The sequence below is a fragment of the Notamacropus eugenii genome, chromosome 5, assembly GCF_028372415.1.
Source record: "Notamacropus eugenii isolate mMacEug1 chromosome 5, mMacEug1.pri_v2, whole genome shotgun sequence".
Classification (NCBI taxonomy): Eukaryota; Metazoa; Chordata; class Mammalia; order Diprotodontia; family Macropodidae; genus Notamacropus; species Notamacropus eugenii.
Genome location: NC_092876.1, coordinates 133,553,544 through 133,569,293, shown reverse-complemented (window position 1 = coordinate 133,569,293; position 15,750 = coordinate 133,553,544). Strand labels below are relative to the sequence as shown.

Genomic DNA, 15,750 nt, shown 5'->3' with positions numbered 1-15,750 from the left:
TCTCTAAAGTCATCACACTAATTATTTCTTATGGCATAGTGGTATTCCACCACATTCATATACCACAACTTCTTCAGCCATTCCCCAATTGATGGACATCCTGAAATTTGCAATTCTTTGCCACCACAGAGAGAGCTGCCATTAACATTTTAGAAAATCTAGGTTCTTTTTCCCTTTTCCCTAATCATCTTTAGAAATACACCTAATAGACAATCTACTTCCAGGATTCAAGATAACAGAATAAGCAATAAATTGCTGTCACTCTCCCTTATTGATCTCTGAAAAAAATAGAAATTAGCACCCCATAAAAAATTCTGGAAGATGGAACCAGTGGGAAAATGTAGTGAAGCTATCTTTTAGCCCAGGAAACTCGGAGTGTCTGTGAAAAAAGTCCATTTCACTCAGGTAATAGGTGAGCACAGTACAGGACAGGAGGCCTCACAACAAGCCAGCAACATCCCACCTGAGCAAACCAGCAGGAGACCCTGAATCCTAGGGTGGTGGACCTGGCAAGTGCCAACATCAGGACCCCCCACCCCACACACACAGAAAGTGAAGTGAAATGAATGAATATTAACAAAAAGATAAATTGTGTAGATTACCAGAAGAGGACATTAAATACTAAAATAACCACATTTCTGAAAAAGAAATTAAATAAGCCATCAATGAACTCCCTAAGAGAAACTCTCCAGGGCCAGATGAATTTACAAATGAATTCTATCAAACAATTAAGGAATAATTAATTCCAATAATATATACACTATTTGGAAAAACACACAAATAACAAAACCAACAGACACCATCTGATTATCTCAATAGAGGAAGAAAAAGCTTCTGACAAAATACAATACCCATTTCCATTAAAAACACCAGAGAGATAGGACTAAATTGAGTTTTCCTTAAAATGGTAAGTGGCATGGACCTAAAACTGTCAGCAAACATCATATGTAAAGGGGATAAGCTAGAAGCATTTCCAGTAAGATCTGGAGTGAAACAAGGATGTCTGTTACCACCACAGTTATTCAATATTGGACTAGAAATGTTAGTTTTAGCAATAAGAGAAGGAAAAGAAATTGAAGGAATTAGAATAGGCAATGAAGAAACAAAACTATCATTCTTTACAGATGATATTATGATATACCAAGAGAATCACAGAGATTCAACTAAGAAACTTCTTGAAAGAATTAACAACTTTCCCAAAAGTTGCAGAATATAAAATAAACCCAAGTAAGGCATTGGTATTTCAATATATTACTAACAAAGTCCAAAAGCAAGAGATAGAAAAAGAAATTCTATTTAAAGCAACTATTGACAATATAAAATGTTTGGGAAAAAACCTGCCAAGGCAAACCCTGGAACCATGTGAACAATATTACAAAACACTTTTCACACAAATAAAGTTCAATTTGAAAGACTGGAAAAATATTATTGCTCATTCATAGGCCGCAAACTTAGTGCCATATCAATCAAATTACTAAACATTTATTTTATGGAGAGAAAAAAATAGCAAAATTCATTTGGAAGAACAAAAAGTCCAGAATATCAAGGGAATAATTGAAAAGAAATCCAAGGGAAAATACCTTGCTGCACCAGATCTAAAACTGTATTATGAAGCATCAGTCATCAAAACTACTTGGTACTGGCTAAGAAATAGAGTGGTGGATCAGTGAAATAGGTTAGGTACACATGACACAATGTAGTCAATGATTACAGTAGTCTATTGTTTGATAATCCTAAAGATTCCAGCTTCTGGGATAAGAACTTACTATATGACAAAAAATGCTTAGAAAACTGGAAAATAGTGTGGCAGACACTAAGCATAGACCAACATCTTACACAGTATATAAAGATAAGGTCAAAATGGGTACAAAATTTAGACATAAAGAGAGATACTATAAGTCAATTTGGAGAGCAAGGAATAGTTTACTTGTCAGATCAAAAGAGAATGAAAAATTTTCTGGTGAAACAAAAGATAAACATTATGAAATGCAAAATGGATAATTTTGACTAAATTTTAAAGGCCTTGCACAAACAAAGTCAATACAACCAAGATAGGAAGAAAAGCAGAAGTCTGGGAAACAACTTTTACAGTCACTGTCTCTAATAAAGGCTTAATTTCTAAAATATATTGAGAACAGAGTCAAATTTATAAGATAATTTTATAAATGACCAAAGGATATCAATAAGCAATTTTCAGATGAAGAAATTAAAATTGTCTACAGTCATAAGAAAAATGCTGTAAATCACTATTGATTAGAGAAACGGAAATTAAAACAATTCTGAGATGCCACATCACACCTATCACATTGACTAGCATGATAAAACAGGAAAAAGATAAATGTTGGAGAAGATGTGGGAAAATTGGAGCACTAATGTATTGTTGGTAGAGTTGTGAACTGATCCAATCATTCTGGAGAAAAATTTTAAACTATGTCCAAAGGGCAGCCAAACTGTATTGACCCTTTGATTCATCAATACCAGTACTAGTCCTGTATCCCAATATTTATACATTAAAATATATAAGTTGCCCAGATTAACAGAAGAGGAAGTTGAATACTTAAATAATACCATGTCAGAAAAAGATATTGAACAAACCATCAGTGAACTCTCTAGGAAAAAATCTTCAGGACCAGATGGATTTGCAAGTGAATTCTATCAAACATGTAAAGAACAGTTAATTCCAATAATATCTGAGAAAAGTGATAGAGTCCCACCAAATTATTTTTATGGTACAAATATGGTTCTGATACCTAAAGCAGGAAGATCCAAAACAGAAAAACAAAATTACAAACCAATTTCCCTAATGAATATAGACGCAAAAATTCTAAATATTAGCAAAAAGAATACAGCAACTTATCACGAGAATAATACATTATGATCAGGTAGGATTTCTACCAGGAATGCAGGGCTGGGCAATATTAGGAAAACTAGCAGCATTATTGATCATATCAGCAACAAAACTAACAGAAACCATATGATTATCTCAAAAGATACAACAAAAGCTTTTGACAAAATACATCCAATTCTATTGAAAACACTAAAAAACATAGGAATAAATGGAATTTTCCATAAAGTAATAAGCAGTATCTACCTAAAACCAACAGTAAGCATTATATGCAATGGGGATAAGCTAGATACATTTCCAATAATATCAGGGGTGAAACAAAGATGTCCATTATCACCACTGTTATTCAATATGGTACTAGAAATGTTAGCTTTAGCAAAAAGAGAAGTAAAAGAAATTGAACATATTAGAAAAGGCAAAGAAGAAACTAAGTTATCGCTCTTTCCAGATGGCATGATAATATACTTAGAAAATCTCAGAGAATCAAGTAAAAAACTGCTTGAAATAATAAACAACTTTGGGAAACAAACCCCCCAAAATCATCTGCATTTCTACACATTACTAACAAAACCCAACAGCAAGAGATAGAAAGAGAAATCCCATGTAAACCTAAGGTGGACACTATAAAATATCTAGGAGTCTACCTGCCAAAACACACCCAGGGAATATATGAACACAATTACAAAACACTTTTCACACAAATAAAGTGAGATATAAGTAAGTAGAAAAACATCAGTTGCTCATGGGTAGCCCAAGTTAATATAATAAAAATGACAATTCTACCTACATTTATTTATTTATTCAGTGCCATACGAATCCAACTACCAGATAATTATTTTCTAGTGCTAGAAGAAATAATATCAAAATTCATCTGGAAGAACAAAAGGTCCAGAATATCAAGCAAACTAATGAAAAGAAATGCTAGGGAAGGTAACCTAGCCCCACTAGATCTCAAATTGAATTATAAAGCAGCAATCATCAAAACCACTTGGTACTGAATGAGAAATAGAAGGGTAGACCAGTAGAATAGGTTAGGTACTCAAGACATAGTAGTCAATGAATATAGCATTTTGATAAACCCAAGGACCCCAGCTTCTGGGATAAGACCTCACTGTTTGATAAAAAATTGCTAAGAAACAGGATAACAGTGTAACAGAAACTGGGCATAGACCAATGCCTGACACCATACACAAGAATAAAGTCCAAATGGATACATGATCTGAGTATAAAGACTGATACTATAAACAAATTAGGGGAGCAAGGAATAATGTATTTACCACATTTATGGAGAAGGCAAGAATTTTTTACCAAACAAGATATAGAAAGCATTATGAAGTGTAAAATGGATAATTCTGATTGCATTAAATTGAAAAGTTTTTACATAAACAATCCCAATGCAACCAAGATTAGAAAGGAAGCAGAAAATTGGGAAAGAATTTTTGCAACTGGTGCCTGTGATAAAGTCCTCATTTTTACAATATATAGAGAACTGAGTCAATTGTACAAGAATACAAGTCATTCCCCAATTGATAAATGGTCAAAAGATGTGAACAGGCTGTGTTCAGAGGAAGAAATTAAAGCTATCTACACTCATAGGAAAAAATTTTCTAAATCCCTATTGATTAGAGAGATACAAATCAAAAAAGCTGTGAGGTACCAAATCACATCTATCAGATTGCATAACATGACGAAAGAGTAAGATGATAAATGTTGGAGAAGATGTGGGAGAGTTGGAACACTAACTTATTGCTGGTAGAGCTGTAAGCTGATCCAACCATTCTGGAGAACAATTTGGAACTGTTCCCAAAGGGCTACAAAAATGTGCATACACTTTAACACAGCAACATTGCTTTTAGGACTGTATCCCCAACAGATCATAAAAATGGGAAAGGGTCTCACATGTACAAAAATATTTATTACAGCTCTTTGTAGTGCCCAAGAACTGGAAATCAGAGGGATGCCCATCAATTTGGGAATGGCTGAACAAGTTTGTGGCATATGAATGTAGTGGAATACTATTGTACTATGAGAAACAATGAACAGGAAGACTTCAGAGAAGCCTGGAAAGACTTATATGAACTGATGTTGAGTGAAAGGAGCAGAACTAGGAGAACTTTGTACACAGCAACTATCACAGTGTGTGAAGAATTTTTCTGGTAGACCTAGCCCTTCACAGCAAGGCAAGGACCCAAAAAATTCCCGATGGACTTTTGAGGCAAAATGCTTTCTACATCCAGAGAAAGAACTATGGAACTGAATGTCAGAATAAAGCTGACCATTTTCTCTTGTGTTATGTTTTGTTTTGTTTTGTTTCATTGTTTCTCCCATTTGCTTTAATTCTTCCATGCAACATGACTAAGGTGAAAATGTATTTAATAAGAATGCTTGTGTAGAACCTAGATAAGATTGCACGCCATCTCAGGGAGGGATGATAGAAGGAGGAGAGAAGGAGGGACAGGGAAGGGTAAAAATCTAAGATATGGAAGTGATTGTAGAAAACTGAAAAAAAATAATTAATGAAAAACAAATATATCAAAACCAACAAAGCAAAAGTAATGATCAGAAGGAATTTTGTATCCCTAAATTCTTACATCAATAAAATGGAGAAAGAACAGATTAATGAATTCGATGTGCCATTTAAAAAAATAGAAAAAGAACAAACTACAAGTTCCAAATTAAGAATTAAATTGAAAATCCTAAAAATTAAAGATTAGATTAATAAAACTGAGTGTAAAAAGATACGAAATTACTAAATAAAACTGGGAGCGTGTTTTATGAAAAAAGCAATAAAATATATGAACCATCAGTTAATTTGATTTTTATAAAAAAGAGAGAAAACCTAATCACTATTATTAAAAATGAAAAGATTAAATATACTACTAGCCAACATGAAATTAAAACAATTATAAGGCATTATTTTGCCAATTATGTGCCAATAAGTTCAACAATTTAAGTGAAATGAAAGAATATTTACAAAAATATAAATTGTCTAGATTTGTAGGAAAGTAAAGAGAATATATAAATAGAACTATTTTAGAAAACAAAATTGAACAAGGCATAAATGAGCTTCCTAAAAAAAAAGGAACAAGACCAGACAGATTTAAAGGTGAATTCTATCAAACATTGAAAGGTCAACTAATTCCAATATTAAATGAATTATTTGGCATAGGAGATAAAGAAGAGATCCTACCAAACTCCTTTAATGAAACAAATATGATAATGATACCTAAAACAGGAAGAGTAAATATAAAGAAAGAAAATTGTGGACTAATTTCATCAATGAAAAATCCTAAATAAAATACTATCTAAAATATTACAATATATTGCTAAGAATATTTATGAATTGAGATTTTTACCAGGAATACAGGAAAGGTATATAATAAGGAAAATGATTAAAACATAGAATTTATCAATAAAAGGTTAAAAATGACATGATTATTTCAATAGGTGCAGGAAAGTCTGTTCATACAACTACATTCATTTCTATAAAATCCATTTCTATAAAACTACAACATTCATTTCTATAAAAAACAATTGAAAGTAGAGGTATAAATGGATTTTTCCTTACATTGATAAAAAGCATTTAACTAAAACCATTAGCAAGCATCATTTCCAAAGGGGATAAGCCCTTTCCAGTTAGATTAGACTTGAAGCAAAGATGCCCACCTTTATTCAATATCATATAAAAATCTTAGTAATAGAAATAAAAGAAAAGAAGTAGAAGGAATCAGAAGAGGGAATGAGATAATAAAATCCTCTCCTTTTGCAGATGATATGAAGATGTAATTGGAAAATCCCAAAGACCCACAAAGTTAACTGAAAAAAATTATTAATTTTAGCAAAGTGGCAGTATATAAAGTAAAAACATGTAAATCAGCATTCCTATATGTCAGAAAAAAACCTTGCAAGAAGAGAGAGTAGGAGATGCTCCATTTAAAATAATTCTAAGCAGGATAAAACACTCAACCCTCATTTTATAAGCAAGGTAACAAGGTTGGGGCTGGTTGGGATTTGTTTACCATGACATGCTAGAAGCAGGATGCGATGTCCAGTCAAGGATTCCCAGGATTCTGCTTCACTGGGGCTCACAGGACTTCTCTGACTTTGGTCCTATGCAGAGTGAAGAAGAGGCATTCAGGGAGGTCTGAAAACTTTTATGTCAGGGCAGGTTTCCTTCAGGGCTCAAGAAAGTACTTTCCAAACTCTCCCTCCCTTCCCCACCAAGAGGACCAACCTCTGCTGGTGATTAAGGCCTTGGGCCTAAGGAAAGCCACAGCTGGGGAAGGAAGAGCAAGACTGATAGGTTTGAAACAAAACTTCAGGCTAAGCCAGGCCAGGACGCCAAGCTTTTCATGGAGATGCCATATACAGGGCACTTAGGAAGACAGCACCTGGATGGAGGTTTCAGCTAGAAAGATGAGCCAGAGTTCCAGGAGGCCTAGGTCCAGCACTGTCAGTGAGAAGAGCTCCTGGTGTCTTCTGATTCCCAGGAGCTCTGCCATCTAATCCGATCACTGACCACTCCCCCTCCTGCCTCCCTCTGATGGGCAGACTTCTGAGGGTGCTGGTGTCCAGACTAGGACCTACCCTCTCAACCTGTGTGTGAATGAGGTTGTCAGAACCGATGTCCTCCATAGAAGCAACGGTCTCATGTCTTCTGATCCAGACTCAGCCAAGAAATAGGACAGTTAGACTGTGTCATTGAGGGCTCAGCTGTTTCTCCCCTTCAGAAAAAGAGGAAACAAACCCACCTTTCTGTGGACTCTGTACCAAAGAGCTGAGGGAGATTCTCCCCAAGTGGAACACAGAGCCAAAGGGAAAGCAAGGACAGAAACATAGTTTTAGAATTGGGAAAAACCCCAGAGATCATTGAGTTTAATTCTCTTGTTTACTGAAGAAATGGAGGCCCAGAGAGGTCTAGTGATTCATCCAAAGGCACTGGCAGAGCTAACATTTGAACTCAAATCCCTTCCTTCCAGGCCCAGTGAGCCAGGATGCCAGCCCTACAGTGATGCCTGGAAGCCCTCCACGTTCCCATAGTCACACATCTCCTCCACACTGAGTTGCACTGCTCTCTCACATAGGGTTCTCCCACAGACACAGAGGCTCTCTGGCCCAGCCTCCTTCTAAAGCTCTCAACTGCACAGACACAGGAAGAGGGCATGTCCAACATCAGCCCAGAAGCCTGGGCTTCCTCTGCTTTAGGAAGTTATCTCTGGGCAGCCTCAGTGCTGGGACAGAGCCTGGGGCCTCCAAGGACCATTGACAGGAGCTATTGCCTTCCTACCTCCACCCCAGACTTTCAGTCCCCAATCAGCTCCCCTGACTCCCTGAATATACAAGGCAATGAAGGGGAGAATGTCTTGTCTCCATCTCACAGACAAGTCATAGTATGCAAAGTGATTTCATGACAGAGGAGCTAACAAGAGAGAAGCACCACAGCAGGAACATATTCAGAATTAAATGGTCCTGGCTGCCCTGACCCCTACTTATATTCACTCCTCCACCCCACTGTTCTCTGATTCTTTGCTGTTTTTTCCCTGTTTCTCCACACAGGCACATTCACAGTATCTGGCCCTAGGATGCAGCCCATCCTGGCCTGGGTGGGGGAAGATATCCAGCTCCCTTGTCAACTCTCCCCTAAGATGAATACTCGAGAAATGACTGTGAAGTGGGTCAAAGGCCCACTGGTTGTGCACTTGTACCGCAAGGGGCAGGAGATGAAGGAAGTCCAGGCCCCTTCATTCCAAGGGAGAACAACAATGCTGAGAGAGGACATGGCTGAGGGGAAGGTGACAGTCATCATCCACAAGGTCCAGCTTTCTGACACTGGACAATACACATGTTATTTTCAGAAAAACTCCTTTTACAACGAAACCAGTTTTAACCTTAAGGTAGCAGGTAGGTCCTACCTGGGTCATGGGTTTTCTCTAGAGCTGGGAGGGACCTTCAGACATTGGCACTGGCACAGATCTTTAGAGTGTCCAAGGTCCTTTCCATATATCGTCTCACTGGAATCTCACAAGTACCTTGTGGGTCAGTATTTGTGTCACAGGGAACACCCAAGCTCTCACTGACTGAAGGCCAGGTCTGTTGCCTTTCAGCCCCTCAGGGTCCTCTGGTACCTTTAATGGGGTTTGGGGTATCCAGCCCTTCTGTTATTGGCTCATGCCCCCCACAATGATTTTCCCCAGTCTTAGAGGGTCTTCTGTTTCCTAATTCTATGTAACCACTAAATAGATTAGTTTTTCTATAGTATTAGTTAATTGTACAGTAATATGAGAACAAATATAAAAATGACACTTTCTCTGAAACCTGGGGACATCCTCCTCCTCACACGGGCCACTTCAGTCTCTGAAGAGTTGGGGGGTGAAGGGAGTTCAGGTTCATACCTTAGCCCAGTTCCTACATGGTATAATCCCACCAAGTTCCACGTCCCAAGCACCCCTTGCTCTCAAATCCTAGGCACCCTGGCTCTCAAGGCTTCCCTTCTGGGTTGGTAGCAGCATTTGACTTGATTCTTCCTCCAAGTTCTCCATGGCTTTGGTCTTGGTGACAGGAAGAATCCACAAACTGTTCTTAGAAGTGTAAAGGACCAATGAACAGCTCCTACCCACACCCTAAGCCTGTTTCTGGAGGGACCCAAGGCCTAGATTGGGGAGGGAAAGAACCCAACTCAGTTCACAATATCTATGCCCTGTGGGTGAATAGGACTTTCACCTCCCATGGACACAGCTAGAAGGAAAGGGAAAGAGAGGGAGAGATGGAGAGAGACAGAGAAACAGAGAGAAAAACAGTCAGAGAGAGATAGAAAGACAAGTGAATCCTAGTCTGGTACTTTACAAGAAACAGCCTATTTCAGCTTTGCACTCAATAGAAAGTGACTGGTCCCATTCCAGTGTAAGGAAACACAAAATGGTTTCTCCCTGACTCAGGCCCCTGGAATCTCCCACATGGATGTCTCCATGATATGTCAGCTGAGGCAAAAAGCAAAGCCCCTTGTCCTTCTCTCTCCATTTCCAGTATTTGTTTCTTTGTTAAGTAGGCAGGGATGCATTTTGAACCCAGTCCTTGTCCCCAGTGTAGAACAATCCACTGGGATCTCTGGGCAACCATGAGGGATCTCCTTTCATCTGCTTCCCCAGGGCCCTACAGGAAGAAATCTCACAGCAGCCAATGGTGCAGGATCATACACAATCTCACAGACTCAGAAGACAATCACAATCATCCCTAAATACAAAGTTTTGTAGACTCAGTAAACCCAGGAACATTTTGCAATCATGACCAGCCATTACTGCCTGTTTTACACTCAGCCTTCCAAGACCTTTTTCAACCCATTTTCTCTCAAGCAAAAGAAAGAGCAAAGACAAAGAAATCTGGATGCCCCTCTTTGAGGGAAGGCCAGGTCCCTCTGAGCTTTCTAAACCACATGGAGCTCTCTCCACAGGGAGATCATTTAGGCCTGGGGTTTCCCACTGACAGGTGGACATTAAGCGCTTTGGCTCCCTAGGGTTGTCCTGAGAATCCCATGAAACAACATTTGTAAATGGTATTGCACATGGAAAATGAGGTCTTGAGGATGTTCCCTTGTTCCAGCCCTGTCCAACTCTTGGGGACCATGTTTGGGGCTTTCTTGGCAAAGATCCTGGAATGGTTTGCCTTTATTTTTTCAACCTCATTTGACAGATGAGAAAACTGAGGCAAACAAGGGTAATTGACATGCCCAGGCCCTCAAATTTGAGAAGTATCTGAGGCAGAATTTGGACTCATGTCTTCCTGTTTCCAGGCCCAGTGCTCTATCCACTGAGCCACCAGCTGCCCTAAAAGTCACTATACAAATGTGAGCTCTTCTTATTTTTGTGGCTATGGTATTTTATTATCCACTGTGCTTAGTGCTAAAGGAGACTTGATTTTCACACTGAGCCAGGACTCTGCATTCAAGGGGATTTGTCTACAGTAATGAGCTGAGACACATGAATAAGTATAATAACCAAGAATATATGCTACGTGGATTAGCAAGGTTTAAAATTAAATTCTACTAGATTAAATTGAGCAAATATTCACCACCTAGTTTATAGGACCCACTGTCCTTGGAAATATTTAACAGTGAGGCTTGTTCCAGACATGGGGACCAGGAAATGCCTTCTATGGGCAGTGGCATCTGAGAGGGGCTGCAGAGGAAGGGGAGAAATGAGATAGAAAGAGAAAGAAGGAAGGCATCCCACTAACAGGAAACAGAATTGCCATCATCCTCATCATCACTAGCACTGCTAGAATGCTTAAATGTTGACAAAGGGCTTTCTAAATAATCAATCAAGCAATAGCATTTATTAAGCACCCACTACATGCCACTGCTGCACTAAGAACTGGAGATACAAGAAGAATTTGAGAAAAGCAGTCTCTGCTTATAATTGAATGGGGGAGACCCCATGCTGACACACATGCACAGGGCACGGAACATACAGGATGAATAAGAAAGAAATAAAAGGGAAAGCACTGGAATTAAGAGGAGTGAGCTAAGGCTTTCTGTGCAAGGTGTGTTTTCTGTTGAGCCTTGAAGGAGCCCAGAGAGGTCAGTCGTCAGAGGGGAGAAGGGAGAACATTCCAGGCCTGAGAACAGCCAGAGAGAATGCCCAGAGCTGAGAGAGGGAAGGTCTTGTTTGTGGGATGGCCAGGAGGCCCGAGTCACTGGACTGAATAGCAGGTGTTGGGGAGTAAAAAGTCAGAATACCAGGGTGGTAGGAGGGTCTGGGTTAGAGAAGGCTGTGAATTCTGATCAGGGCATTTTGAATTTGCTTTCTGAGGGAATGGGGAGCCACAAGTGTTTACTGAGTAGCACAGGAACAGGATCAGACATGAACTTTAGGAAAATCCCATTCATGGCTGGGTGAGGGTGGACTGGAGAGGGGAGGTGTGTGAGGCAGGCAGACTCCACGTGGCTACTGCAGTGATCAAGTTCTGAGGTCAGGAGGGACTGCACTAGAGGGGGGGCCCTGTGAGAGCAGACATGTGGTTATAGGAGAGATGCCTGATAGATGAAATTGAAGGGCCTTGTCAACGGATTAGATATGGGGGATGAGAGAGTGGGAGGAATCTGGGGTGACTGCTAGGGTGTGAGGCTAAGGGGTGGCAGGAGGGTGTTGTCGTCTACACTCATACTGAACGTAGGACATGGGGAGAGTGTGGGGGAAAGATAACAAGTCCTGTTTAGGACATGTTGAATTTAAGATGAGTACTGGACAGCTAGACTGAGATGTCAGGGAGGAAGGTGGAGATCTGACACTGGAGGTCAGTAGATAGACTTGGGCAGAAAAGGCAGACTTGAGGTTCATCAGCAGAAAGTCACTAATTAAATCCATGGGTGTTGATGAGATGACCAGTGCAGTCCTCTAGAGGCAGAGGAGAAGAGCCCTGGGGACAGAACCCTGAGAGACACCTGCAGTCAGAGGGCAGGATGTGGCTGAGGATCCAGCACAGGAGGCACAGAAGGAGCTGTCACCTAGGTAGGAGGACCCCAGAATAGAGAGGGGGATCCTGAGAGCCTAGAGGGACGAGGGCATCTAGTTGTGGAGTGTGGTCAGCAATGTCAGAGGCTGCAGAGAGAACAAAGAGAAGGAGAATTGAGAAGAAGCTGTTGGACTTGGCAGCTAAGTGGCTGTCAGTGACTTTGGAGATAGCAGTGTCAGTGGGGTGAGGAGGTCAGGAATCAGACTGTAAGGGGTTAATAAGAAAGGATGAGAACAGGAGGAGGAGGAGCCTGGTGTAGAAGGACTGTGGAGGAGTCTGGCTACAAAGGGCAGGAGAGATACAAAGAGCTATGTGCTAATTTGTCCCCATCTTACAGAGAGGGAAACTGAGGCAAACAGTCAGTGCCTTGCCTAGGTCCTGCTGACTCCAATACCAGAGCTCTCCCCACTGTGCTCCCTAGTGGCCTCATGAGGATAGGCATGTGAGCTGAGAAGAGGTAGTGTCTTCAAGAGACCTAGAGCTGTCCAGTGTAGCCAGAGCCCAGAGCACCAGGAGAGGAGCTGAGTGCAATAGATGGGAAGAGTAGGGGGACGTGGGGTGGATTGCAGAGGGTTTTGAATGCCAGGAGGAGAAGTCTGAGCCTCACCCAGAAGGAAATAGAAAACCACTAAAGACATGTAAGGAGAATAGTGGTTTGGTCACCTCTGGATACAAAGAACATGAGGCCAGGCCAAGTGGGAAGGGGGACTACCAGTGAGGATTTAGAGTCAGGAACACACGTCAGTGATTCAGTCGCTCAAGAGACATTCATGAAGGACTGAAGGCATCTTGGTGGCAGAGCAGACACTCAGACATGGAGCTGGGCACACAGGATCCAAATCTTGCAGATATTACCTGTATGACCCTGGCCAAGTCACTTAAACTCTCTCAGCCTCAGTTTCCTCATCTGTGCTACAGGAATAATAACAACTGGCATGTCTGTAGCCCTTGGAGGTTGGCAAAGCCCTTCACAAAAACGATGCTTTACATTCTTAGCCCTGGCAGGTGGGTACTTTTTCTGGTATAGTTTTACCAAGAAACACACTGAGGGAGGCAGAGGTTGAGGGACTTGGCCCAGGTCACACAACGAAGGGAGTGTCTAAAGCTGGACTGTAACTCTGGTCTTCCTGCCTCCTAGTCCAGTGCTCTATTGATTCCCCAGCACCTCCCTTCTCCTAGGGTGGTTAGGAGGGTCATGGGAGATCAGCTATGCAAAGTGCTTTAGGAATCTGGGAGCCTCTAGGAATACTGTGACTATCATTATCCCTGGTATCATCATTTTCATCAGTACATTGTTATTATGAGGAGAGCTGTTGTGAGGATCCAGTGAGATAACAATGATGAAGCCCTTGGCCCATGGTCTGGCACATAGTAGGTGCTATGACAGTGTGAATGATTCTCATGATCACCACGTGGCAGGCATCATGGTAAGCACTGGAGGGAAACAGAAAAGTCACAACATGGTCATTGCCTTCAGGGAGCTCACACTGAGATGGAAGAAACAACCTGCAAAGAGCTGCAGATGTCAGATAGAAAAGGCCCATGGAGGCATCCCGAGGGGAACAAGCAGCAGGTGTGAGGTAGAGAGAAGCAAGACTGACCTCCTACAGAAGGAAGAACTGAGCTGAGTCTGAAAAGAAGCCAAGGTAGCCAAGAGGGAGAGGGGAGGAGGAACGGCACTCCAGGCAGGAGGTACAACCAGTACAAAGACATGGAGGTGGAGATATGGAAAGCAGTGTCAGGTTTGAGAAGAGTAAGGCCAGTGTGACTGGACCATAGAGCACATGAAGGGAAGTGAGGTGATGAGACTTGGCTGGGTGGTTGGGGCCATGTTTGGAGGGTATACATCTGTGATGGCTTTTGTATTTGATTCTAAAAGTACCTGGGAGCCACTGAAGTTTCTAAAGCAGATAGTGACATAGTCAGACCTCCCCTTCAGGAAAAATACTTTTCCAGCTGAGTGGAAGATGGATGGGAAGAGGAGAGACTGGACATGAGACCAGTGAGAGGCTATGCCAGGTATTCCAGGGGAGAGATGAGGAGGGCAGAAGAAGGATGGGGGCTCCCTGAATGGAGGGGACAGGTAGGAAGTGAGAAGTGTTGTGGAGGCAGAAACTTCCAGAACTGACAACAGCCTGCCTATGTGGGAGGAGACAGGAAGGAGGTGGCAAGGACACCAGTGCTGTGATCCTGAATGGATGAGAAGAATGGTGGTATCCTTGATAGAAGGAGGGACATGTGGAAGAAGCGGGGTTGGAGGGAAAGAGGATGAGTTTTTTAGATGTGAGATCCCCAATGTCCAAGAGATTGTTGTGACTGCAAGTATGAAATGGTGGGAAGTCTCTAACCCTTGGCAGAATGATCTGGAGAATTATATGAGGCACTATTTCTAACAGAGCTTTAGGATTGTAAGGAGGATGGTGATTACTACTACTGTCACAGGTGGAAGAGGCAGCAGAGGTGGCCACTGGGCCTGGAAGCAGCATAGACCACAGTTCTAACACACTCTCAGATATGTAGTAGTTAGTGACCCGGGGCATGATATTTAACCTCTCTCTGACTCAGTTTCCTCAACTGTAAAAAGGGGATAACAATAGCACCTAACTCATAGATTTTTTGTTAGACTCAAATGAGATAATATTTTTAAAGCACGTAGCACAGTACCTGGAACATAATGATCACTAAAGCAAGAATTATATCCTTCCCTCTACTAATGTGACATAGGTATAATGGTGTCATAATCTGCATTTTACAGATAGATTGGTGCTCAGGCAGCTTTGATGGTGTTGGTGTGATGGTATTTGGGAAAAGGGCACAAAAAGGAGCCAATCCCTTTAATTCAGGCTCCTTCAGATCCTCTCACATCACCATCACCATTCATCTGTCTATCTCAGAGGGACATATGATGGTATCTGTAGCCTCAGGTGTGATGGAGACTTGCTATGGTAGAGCTCTTATAAACGTATCTAAAAGCAACAAAAAGGAGGCATGATGATGGAGTAAATGCAAGGACTCACCTCAACCTTCCCAAATTCCCCTGCAAGCAACTTGAAAATGACATTCCTGAAAATGAATTCTGATGTGGCAGAACCAACCAAAGGATGTGGTGAAATAATTTTATGGCTCAAGAGAACTTGGAAGGTTGGGAAGAAAGGTTTGTCTCACTGGTGTATTGGTATACTTTATTAACAAAGTCCAGCAACAAGTGATAGGGAAATTCCATTTTAAATAATTGTAAACAAAACACAATAAAGGGAGTCTACCTCCCAAGACAAACCCAGAAAATATATGAACACAATTACAAAACACTTTTCATACAAATAAAGTAAAATCTAAACAACTGGAAAAATATCAGTTTATCATGGGTAGACAAAGCTACTCAATATTATGAAATGACA

General features: G+C 41.0%; 1 protein-coding gene across 2 annotated transcripts in view; it reads left to right on the top strand.

The window, feature by feature from the left end:
* LOC140505204 (myelin-oligodendrocyte glycoprotein-like) overlaps positions 1 to 15,750 on the top strand; it is a 44,034-nt gene that overhangs the window by 11,408 nt on the left and 16,876 nt on the right. For both annotated transcript variants that reach the window (XM_072610961.1, XM_072610960.1), the window contains exon 3: positions 8,402 to 8,746. In XM_072610961.1, the coding sequence (XP_072467062.1) occupies positions 8,402 to 8,746 (345 nt within the window). The remainder of the gene's footprint in view (positions 1 to 8,401; positions 8,747 to 15,750) is intronic.